The following is a 10942-nucleotide window of genomic DNA, read 5'->3' on the forward strand; positions in this document are numbered from 1 at the left end:
AGGAAAGTTGTATTTGTCAAGCTCCAAGCTGTTCCCAGGTGCTAACCAAGGCAAGCACAGGCTGCTATGTTTTAAGTTGAAGTGTTACACATGTTTCTTGCCAATAAATGCAGTTGTCAATTCATGATATTCCTCTTCTTGTAATTTCAATACTTAATTTACATTGTTGATAAATATAGTTTAATAAATAATGATACATGATAAGGCTTCAAGTAGACCCTGTAATCGGTGATCCGTATCGGACGATACAGCTTCTAGTGATCGGAGATCGGTGATCGGCCCCAAAAGTCCTGATTGGAGCACCCCTAATAAATACCCATTCTCCAGAGAAGACCACTTGCTAAGATTGCATGTGAAAGTCGTGTTTTTAGTAGTATGGCATTTTCTTGTCTTGCAGTCAGCTCACATTATGACTCTAAGGAACTGGAGAGAGGTATGTATAATGTTTTAATTTTTGTAAATATCATTAAAGACATGAGTCTGCTACTACAGTTGCACACATCACTTATAGCGAAGAATGCTTTACAAGAAGTGAATGATTTAGTTTTGCAGAAAACTCTCACAGGATGGCTGTCAGAAAATGGCTGCACATTTGTTTCAGGAACCATTTATTAATCACATCATCACAGTTTCCATAAAAATCTGTTGCTACAGAGCCACATGCTATAGGTAATCTGAGATCTTCCTTGACACCAGAATCAGCAGATTGATAGTCCGGTGACAGTTTGGTTCTTTTTTGTATCTAAAAAACAATCATGTTCCGGAAAAACAATCGAACCCTAAGCATTTTTTATGTGTTTTGAGAATTAACTTTTTATTCAGTAGCAACACATTGGATGTACAGTAAACCACAAAGCAGTAAGGACTGTGCAGCAGAGGCAGTGTGCGAAATAGTTCAGTAAGAAGTACAATAAATACGATATCCTGTAAATATACTGCCACCACTGTATGTTGTATTCTTTTTCATTATATAACACTTGTGATAAATAAACACATACTGTATATCTGTAAACTAGATTTAAGCAGTAATGATGATACACTGGGAATATATAGATTATTTGGTCAAAATTTATGAATAGAAGATTTGAATAGAAAACATTTATTCTTGTGCTTCGTGGTTACTGGATACTAATTAGTTGACATCAGTAGACCGACTAATGCTAGCTTTGCACCCAATCCATGTTCATCCTTGTCTCTGTCTAGCGTATAGAATACCTCCTGAAGCAGGAGCATTTTGTTGAGGCTCTCTCTCTGGCATGGTCCTTCCACGAGGGAACCGCTAAGGCTGTTGTTGGTAGGTATAATGCATTTTACACATCCAGCAACCTGTAAATCAGTCTGTTCATCACAGTCATATAGTAGGTGTTTCCTTCTGTTTGCTAATGCCAATTTGTTTGACGACTTCATGATTCTTTGATGAAGAAATGTAGTAAAATTATTTGCTTATGACAATACACCACTCAAGCTTCACTGAAATCAAGATCTTAGAACAGTATTTTGTCCCCTAGTTTTGTCTCTTAACCTCTGGTTGCTGTTGCTCAGAACATGTCCATGTCTTTGAGGAGGTTGCCACTAATTCCACAACAAGCATCCGGATACAAACACAGTGTTTGGTGTGACAGGGATTTCCCAACTGCATGTCCCATGCAGACTAAAACACACACACACACACACACAGAGTACACAGAGTACACATAGCCACAGGGAGAATCAAACCACAATAGGCCTATTTTCCTGCCAGCACAATTTCTGCGTCACCTCAATTGCAGCAATTTTCTTCTGGCGTGTCTGCTTTTTGTTGTGCATTGGTGTGTTTGGTATTTTTCTGCCATGAATGAATGTGCTTACACTGAAGTGGGAGGAGAGAGTGGTTGAGGCCGTGTGTATGCCAAATAGGCAGCAGGGTATTCACTTGGTGTTCATTTTGACCCAAAATAGCAATAACGATAACACCCGCTCAGACCACCTCTTATCGCTGTTGCAGATGCATTTGCAATTTTCCTGAAAGCTCTTAGGCTAGGAAGCATGAGATCAGGTATCCTCAACTAGCACCTTGTGCTGTGGAAGATAATGTAGTGTCTTCCATCAATGGTTGTTTGTATTTTCCTTTTTGCTTAATATAGAAAGGGAAAGTGTGCAGACTTGGGCAGGCGTGCCGGGGACTATCACATTCAGCTGACTGCTCTGACAAGAAGTCCCCACAGGTGGGGTGGGGCTAGGTAGGGCTGGAGAGCCAGAGTGCAACACTTTGGTGCAGTGTTAAATTCTGCATAGTTTAATTAGCAGTACTGTAATACAGATTATATTAGTTTTATACACCCTTCAAAAATGATCACTAAGCCATCTGATTTTTGCTTCGATCTCAAAGCTGATATGGTCTGGTCTTATGAACAGTACAACTTTGAATAATCAGGTTGTAAATGAATAACAAACCTATGTCTTGCAAAAGTGGACTGTGTGTAATAAATAATGTCACTAATTGGATCACTTGGTAATCCAGGTTTGCTCATAGGCCCAGTACTGCCAAAGAGATTAAAATCACAGTGGTGCAGCCTGCCTTCAAAGACCATCCAGTGACATCTGACAGCTACCTTACCATTCATTGTTATCAGAAAATTTAACCTTATGTCTCTTTATTATATGATAATTCAAGTACACAAAAGACAAGAGACAAAAAAATTCTTTAAAAATAATGCCTCTAAAAAAAACAACCCAATTTTGATCTTCTGATGTCTTAAACTTTTGAACTCAAACAGGTTAGTGAAACAATATTTTCTGCTTGGATTTAAGGACTCTTAAAGCCATTTACTTGACAGACATGGTAGTTAGTATTTGAAAACACTGAACAATCAGTAATTATTCATTCATGCCATGATTTGCTTATACTCAAAAGAACCATTTTGCAGATCATTCAGTTTGATTGGCTCCTTCTTTACATTAATTTAACAATTTTTAATACATTAAACACATTGTCAGTATTAATCAGACATATGGAAATGAAAGTTAATAAAATAAAACTGTTTTACAGATGGATAGTGTGAGAATAATGTACAACTTGTGTTTATTTTAGGACTATTTGGAGATCCAGTGAAAAGGAAGGTAGTGGTAGGTGACAAGGTAAAAACCGAATACTACACCTTCTGTATACTTATCTATCTACCCTGTATAGTGTGCTCTGATTATTTTGATCTCCTTGTTGAACTTGTACCACTTTCTGTCCTTGCAGATGGTAGAGATCCTTTTTCAGTTTGCAGAGCATGCTTTGAAGAAGTTTTCAGAGCAAGGCAAGATCCAAGTGATGGAGCAACATTTCCATGTAAGCTAACAAGCCAAAGCACACCTTTCATTGTCCAGTCTGCCATAGCATCAGCACAGTGTTGTCAACATACTGTAGCTGTTATACTGGCTTCCTTAAATTTCTTTGTAATGCAGAATCTCCTCCTTCTTTGTTTCTTGTTTTTTTTTTCTTTTTTATAAAGATTGTGGTGTCTCATTCTTTGGCTGAGACACTTCCTGTTTCAGCCAACCACCATAGTTTAAGCTGAGCAGATACAGTATATTGTAGATATACAGCCAAGTTAAGCTGAGTATCTTCTCTTAGCACTGGTGAAAGTAGGCAGGGTTAAAAAAATATGGGTTGTAACTATCAGAGGGCTCAGAAGATTTATGATGATACCTACTCAAGAGTCCAGTGATGGACAAATTATTATGAATACTGAGCTACCATAGGAATGGAGACACAATTTTTGGCATACTCTCTGTATTGGTAATAATGCATTGTATTTTAGATCATATGTTTTCTAATATAAACACTGAAGGAGTGGTTCTTGAGTTTATCCGACAGATGAGGCTGTGGGGGTACATCAAAACATGTTTGTATTATAGTGGGTGAATGCAGAGTTAAGATGCTTTGTTTTATGTCTCTTATGTCTTTGTCTCAAATTGACATGAACAACTGAAGAACATCACAAATTATTCTCTTTTTTTCTCTTTCTTTTTCCCTCTTTCTCTCTCTTTGTGTGTGTGTGTGGGGGGGGATGTGGTGTGTCTAGGATGTGATTCCTATCTTGGTGGATTACTGCCTGCTGCTACAGAGAGCGTAAGGATACAGAGATGGCTGTTATAGAAATAAACACATAATTGAATGGAATTTAATTGTATTGTTGAATGCAATTTTATCAAAGACTGAAACCTTTATAGAGAGATTTTATAGAAGAGCTGTTGTATTGTGTGTGTATGTATGTGAATATGCAGTAAATGTCCACACACATCGCCTCTACATTTTTTCCTCAAGACAGGGACAACCAAAAGTGAGCAGTCAATGGATCTAAGAGCTCTGCTAGGGAAATAGGGTTTAAGGACCTCTGAAAGGTAGCAAGGAGCCAAATATAAATGGCAGTGGTATGATGGACAATTCTGTAGCTTAGGAACACATTCATGAATCAAAGGCAGAGTTTTCTAAGGACCTTTTTTAAGAACAACCTATGAAGAAATTTAAGAAAACACTTAGGAAGATGGTGAATCGGACCCAAAGTTCCAAGGGTTTGAACAATGCTTGGCTACACTTGGATGGATGCACCAGCATTACGATATGTTTTGTTTGGTTTGAACCAAGACAACAGAACAAAACCACTTAAATTCACTTTTAGTTCTGGTCAGACCATGTGAGTGGAGTGGAGCAGTGAGAATTTTCGCTCCTTGCTCACGGAGCTGTTCACCCTTCCCCTGTTCAAAGCCACACCAGCACTCAAGTCAGATTTCATCCACCCATCCATCCATTATCAATACCGCTTATCTTAACAAGTGTCACGAGAGGGCTTGAACCAATCCCAGCTGACATTGGGCGAGACGTAGGGTCCACTCTGGACAGGTCACCAGTCTATCACAAAGCTGACAGAGACAGACAACCACACACACCCATACCCACGAGCAATTTAGTCACCAATCAACCTAAGATGGGAGGAAGCCGGAGTACCCGGAGAGAGCCCACACAAGCACAGGGGAAACATGCAAACAGAAAGGCCTCTGGTCAGCCCGGGCTCAAACCTGGAACCTTCTTGCTGTGAGGCAACAGTGCTGCACCACTGCACCACTATGCAGATTACATCCAGCTCCACTCAAATCACATCCTCTCACTCACTTTTAGTTTAAACCGTGGCTTCTTTGGTTTGGTTTAAACCAAAGAACTAAAGAACAGCTACTTTTTTCAAATAGAAATGATTTATTTCAAATAACAGTTAGCCCTGTGTAACAAGGAATATAACACAAAAAGTGCTATGTAAAATTCAACAAATCAGTGGGCCTAATTAAATAAAAATATACAATACACCTGTAAAACCATTCAGTTGGGTGATACCAGAGCAAAACTGGAGTCGGTCATAGGCAATCTTCCCTCCTTTTTTCAAAAGTTGCTCTGCACTCTGTCCAAAATCCCCTTGCTCCTGCTCCCTGCTCGCTTGCACTCCTCTCTGTGCTCATGCTCTGGTTCTGGTCCATTTCATGGTCACACTGACTTAGTACAACTGAACTAAGAGGAGTAAACAAGAATGACAACTATTTATTTATTTAGACTGTTTTGGTGATGTTATTCTGCATTGTCAGTGCTACACATAGATCTGCATGATGCAATTAAACAGTGACATCAAATCATGCAGAACTGGATAAAGTTGATTTATCTGAAACAGTGGATTATAAGTAAAGGCTACCTCTTGGCCTTATATGAATAAGGAGTAGGCCTCAGTTGAACATCAGCCTTACTAGGTCTCAGTGCATTTACAAGTGGACTTCACTGTGATTCATTTGTTGAGTGAAACAAAGTACAGCAACCATAGGTTTCAGTAGCAATAGTTATGTGATTTTGACAATGAAAAGGAAAACCACTGTGTGTGTGTGTGCATGTGCAGTGACCAGTTGTTCAACCAGCTGTATACTCGGCTCATGGAGAACAAGGTTGCCAAAGATGTCTTCCTGGAGTCCTTGGAGTCGTACATTGTTGCAGACCGCCTTGGCCACCTTACCACACCCATCATGAGGGATCTCCTAGCTCATTACCATGGCAATGGTATGATGGACAGCCTGGAGAGATGCATAATCCATCTGGATGTCACGAACCTGGACATACAGCAGGTATGTCTGTGCAGTAAGGACTGTGTGGCATTTAAATAATGTCATCCACAGTGGTCAGCAGCAGTCAGCTAAAATTAGTGAGGAATTGATAGAAAACAGTGAGTAATCTTTACATTTTCACTTGTTTTCTTTCACTAATGGTCCTCCCTGTGTGTGTGTGTGTGTTTGAAGGTGGTTCGAGTGTGTTGGGAGAACCAACTCTATGATGCAATGATCTATGTTTTTAACAGAGGCATGAATGATTACATTACACCTATGGAGGTATGTCCTACACCTAAGCTGTCGCATCACTTTCATCACATCACAGATGATAGCATTTAAAGATTTATTTGCTAATTTCTAAATTAATGGCTAGTGGCTAAATTTATTAGGCTAGTGGTTAAGGCGCAGCAGCGAGAGCGCTGCGCCCCGGGTTCAAATCAGGGTTGCGTCAAGAAGGGCATCTGGCGTGAAACATGTGCCAAAAGCCGAAAGTGACAGCGAATCGCCACACTGACGACTCGCATGTTGACATTTGGCATGTGTTTTACGCCGGATGGCCTTCCTGACGCAACCTGGAATCGAACCCGGGGTGCCAGCGCTGCCTTAACCACTAGCCTACCAGGGACGGCTTGAAAGGATGAGGTCAGTAATTTTCTATAATAGTATTTTCAACAATTCCCATACAGAGACTAAAACTAACAATGACTTGCCTCTACTCATAGTTAAGGTCTCAGGCTCCAACCTGGACTATCTTATTTATCTGTACCATAGACTTCCATTGTTGCATGCACAGTTGGCTCTTGCTTACTTCAAATTCTGTAAAAACTTATGCCCATTTGGAGCTTTTGGGGCAACATTTTTAACAAATGCACAGGTCTAGTGTTTTCTAATGAGGAAACAAGTCACCCAGTGCAATGGTGTGTTTCACTGATGTGTTTTTAATCATTTTTGAACAATAATGGAGGTCTGTGCCACAGATGAATAAACTAATCCAGGTTGGAGACTGACAGACATGAACTGTGAATAGAGGCAATTCACTGTTGGTTTTAGTTTCTGTGTGGGAATTGTTGAAAATAGTATTATAGAGAAAATGACCAACCTTGTCATTTAACTAATACTGTACATCTTTTAAATAGGAATCGATTAAATACCCCTTTACACTGTCCATTTTGTGCTTATATTTCAGAAACTTTTTGCAGTGATTGGTCCACCACTCAGGGAGGGGAGGAGCCTAACAGGTAAGGCTGGAAACCACAGTCCAACACTACCGACTATTTTAAGCATCTCAGTAGTACAGAAACATTGAAAAGCAGATTTAAGTGTTTAACTCTGCTTCTTTCTTCTTGGGCAGATGAGGACGTGGTGATGGGAAACAAACTTCTGGTGTACATTAGGTAAGTTCAAACATATCAGTTTATTCCTCACTTACTTGAACCATTACGCTTGCATGCATTAAGGCCAAAGATTTACTGGGTTATAGTTGCTGCTTCATTTTATTCATTTAAAGCAATTATAAGCGGTGTCACTAAGTATACTTGGCTCCACAGGTACTAAGAAAAATGCATAATATTGATTACAAAAATGTGTTGTGTGGCACAAAATTAATGTCAGATGTTTCAAAAAAATTATTTATGAATTACTCTAAGGCTATAAAACTGTGCAAAAGACACATTGCAAATGGCAGCACATTTATGCAGTTGCTATATCCAGCCAGAAACTGCTCCGTCTAATCATGTCTCCCTCCAGATATAAGAACAGACAGAACAGCATTTAGCAATGAATGTTGCTTGAATTCTTTCCTGTTAAACTAAGCACTACATACTGTCCTTTCATGTCTGTCTAATATTTATGACAATTCAAATGGTTGGAAGCTTTGGTTATTATGTACAGAATTTTCAGCCCCAACATGAACAAAATATTGAAATTTAACAACCGATTTTGGTGTATCTGCAGAATGTTACTAAAATTTGCTGAGCACAACATCTAAGTTGAGGTTAAATTTTCCTCTCACTACCATCAGCAGCTCCAGCTGTTTTACCAGCATGTAGCCATTAACCACCAAGTAGTGTCTCTTATCCAGAAATCTGATTATAACTATTCAGCCCTGAAATGAGTTCTGTGGGAGCATAAAAGATCCGGTGGTGTGGCTGTGTGTATGAATATATACAGTTTCTGTTGAGTTTTTGTACTTTAACTTTCATGGGCTCGTGATTCTTATCAAAGAAATTCACATGTGCCTGTAGAATATACAGTATACTGTATCCTAAACACTTCACACAGTATAAAAACATTAATCTGTGTGTGTATGTATGCATGTGTATATAGCTGCTGTCTTGCAGGAAGGGCATATCCAATAGGAGACATTCCTGAAGACCTTGTGGTTCAAGTCAAGAACCAGGTATGTAGCTGCTGAATATCCAATGAAGATCAGACAATGTGGATATGTACTCATCTTTTTTTGCAGTACCTTTATTACATTGTATTAAAAATTATTGTTTGAAAGCATCATTGTGAGTACATTTTAGTTGGTCCTCACAACTTCAAATGGCTTTTTGAGGGTTAAGACTTAGCTTTAGGGTTAGAATTAAGTTTAGGTTAGGGTAAGGTTTTGTGTTAGGTGTTTAGTTGTGATGGTTAAGGTTAGGGCAGGGTAAAGTGCTAGGGAATACATTATGTCAGTGAATATCATCACAATTATAGGAAGACTTGACTGTGTGTGTATGTGTCTGTGTCAGGTATTTGAGTTCCTAATCCATCTTCATTCAGCCGAGTCTTCAGAGGAGGAAGAGATTTTCCCGTTTATTCGTACACTTCTCCACTTTGACACACGGGAGTTTCTCAATGTTCTTGCAATGGTGAGATCTCTAATGTCATTTTCACTTATCATGCTGGTAAACGTGTATATAGTATGTTTTAAGAGTGGATGATGATATCGTGAGCAGTACTTTACCACCCTCACTTTCAGTAGAAGGATCATTTTACTTGCCATGTAATCTGTCATGAAAACTTAAACTGCTTAAAATGTGATGCTACTATATGTCAGTGGTGTGTTCACAAATACAATGCCATTTCCAAAAAAAGTTGGGATGTTGTATAAGATAATGCATTAAAACTAGAACCCCAAATCAGAAAAAGTTGGGACAGTATTAAAATTAAAACTGGAAATAGTGATAGGTAAATCATCTGTGTCCTGTATTACACTGAAAACAATACAGCAGCACATTATTTGATGTGATACCTCATTTTTATTATTTGTTCGAAATAAACACTTATTTCAATTCTGATGCCTGCAACACATTTCAAACAAAGTGGGGACAGTTGCATTTCAGGGCCAGTAATGAGGTGAAACAATAAAATGATGATCCAATTTGAAGCAGGTGATGTCAACAGGTGACTGCAATCATTATTTGGTACAAAAGTGGCATCCAGGAAATGCTGAGCCTTTTAGGAGCAAAGATGGGCCGAGGACCGCCAGTTTGCCAACATATGTTAGAGAAAATTATTGAAATGTTAAAGAACAATGTTCCTCAATGAAAGATAGGAAGGGATTTGGATCTGTCGCCTTCTACAGGGCAGAACATAACTAGAGAAATGCATTTCCTGTCGAAAATGCGTGTGGATGCTATGTGCTGAAGGATCGCCCTGAAAATGCTGAAGATTTTGACACCTGAAAGGCATATCTACCTGAAAGTATGCTGAAGTACAATTTTCCCATTAATTTGAATGGGGGGAAATTTTCAAAATAAACCTAAAAATTTCAGAAGTGTGAAGTGTATAAAAATTCTGAGTCGACGCATGAATGTCCTGGGAGACTTGAACATTTTGCTACCTGAAATAGCTGAAAGTATGCTGAAGTAGAATTTACCCATTCATTTGAAAGGGGCAAACTTTTCAGAATAAAGCTAAATATTTTAAAAGTGTGATGTTTTGAAAAATTGTTAATAGAAGCATGAATGTCCTTGAACATTTTGATACCCGAAATAGGTGAAGGTATGCTGAAGTAGAACTATCCCATTAATTTGAATCAGGGAAAACTTTCAAAATAAAGCTATATAATTCAAAGGTATAAGGTTTAGAAAAATCCTGAAGAGAAACATGAATGTCCTTGAAGAGTTGAACATTTTGATACCTGAAATTGTGCTGAAATAGGATTTCCCCCATTCATTTGAATGGGCCATGTTTTTCAAAATAAAGCTAAATATTTCAAGAGTATAAAGTTTAGAAAAATTGTGAATAGAAGCATGAATGTCCTTAAAGAGCTGAACATTTTGATAGCTGAAAGTATGCTGAAGTAGAACTATCCCATTAATTTGAATCAGGGAAAACTTTCAAAATAAAGCTAAATATTTCAAGAGTATAAAGTTTAGAAAAATTGTGAATAGAAGCATGAATGTCCTTAAAGAGCTGAACATTTTGATACCAGAATGGCTTTTCTAGCTGAAAGTATACTGAACTTATTAAGATGTGAACATTTTCCTATTGGTTCCCGCAAAGTAGGTAAAAGAAGTTATGGTTTTGTGTGTGTGTTTATGTGTGTGTACGTGTTCCTGTATGTGTGTGTATGAGAACGAAAGAGTAGTCCTACACACTAAGAAATACTAGTGTGGCTATTGAAATGAGACATAAAATGTAAAAGGTAATTATGCAAAAACCATAAAAAAAATATCAAAAAGCTGTTTACAGTATGAATAGCTGAAGAGTTGCTGAATAGTTATTAGTTGAAATGTTGGTTTTAGCTGAAGATATGCTGAAGATATTAAGATGTGAAGATTTTTCCCATTCATCTGAATTTGGCAAAATCTGCTGCAAAAAGCTAAATATGTTAAGTATAAAT

General features: G+C 38.2%; 1 protein-coding gene across 1 annotated transcript in view; it reads left to right on the plus strand.

The window, feature by feature from the left end:
- The window catches only part of vps8 (VPS8 subunit of CORVET complex), a 135468-nt gene that overhangs the window by 71554 nt on the left and 52972 nt on the right, over positions 1-10942 (plus strand). Inside the window, exons 17-27 of the mRNA XM_020623435.1 lie at positions 398-433; positions 1204-1294; positions 3071-3117; positions 3227-3316; positions 4053-4099; positions 5904-6126; positions 6298-6387; positions 7295-7346; positions 7460-7502; positions 8434-8506; positions 8844-8963. Of these exons, the coding sequence (XP_020479091.1) occupies positions 398-433; positions 1204-1294; positions 3071-3117; positions 3227-3316; positions 4053-4099; positions 5904-6126; positions 6298-6387; positions 7295-7346; positions 7460-7502; positions 8434-8506; positions 8844-8963 (912 nt within the window). The remainder of the gene's footprint in view (positions 1-397; positions 434-1203; positions 1295-3070; positions 3118-3226; positions 3317-4052; positions 4100-5903; positions 6127-6297; positions 6388-7294; positions 7347-7459; positions 7503-8433; positions 8507-8843; positions 8964-10942) is intronic.

The sequence above is a fragment of the Monopterus albus genome, unplaced genomic scaffold (assembly GCF_001952655.1).
Source record: "Monopterus albus unplaced genomic scaffold, M_albus_1.0 scaffold299.1, whole genome shotgun sequence".
In the NCBI taxonomy this organism is placed as follows: domain Eukaryota; kingdom Metazoa; phylum Chordata; class Actinopteri; order Synbranchiformes; family Synbranchidae; genus Monopterus; species Monopterus albus.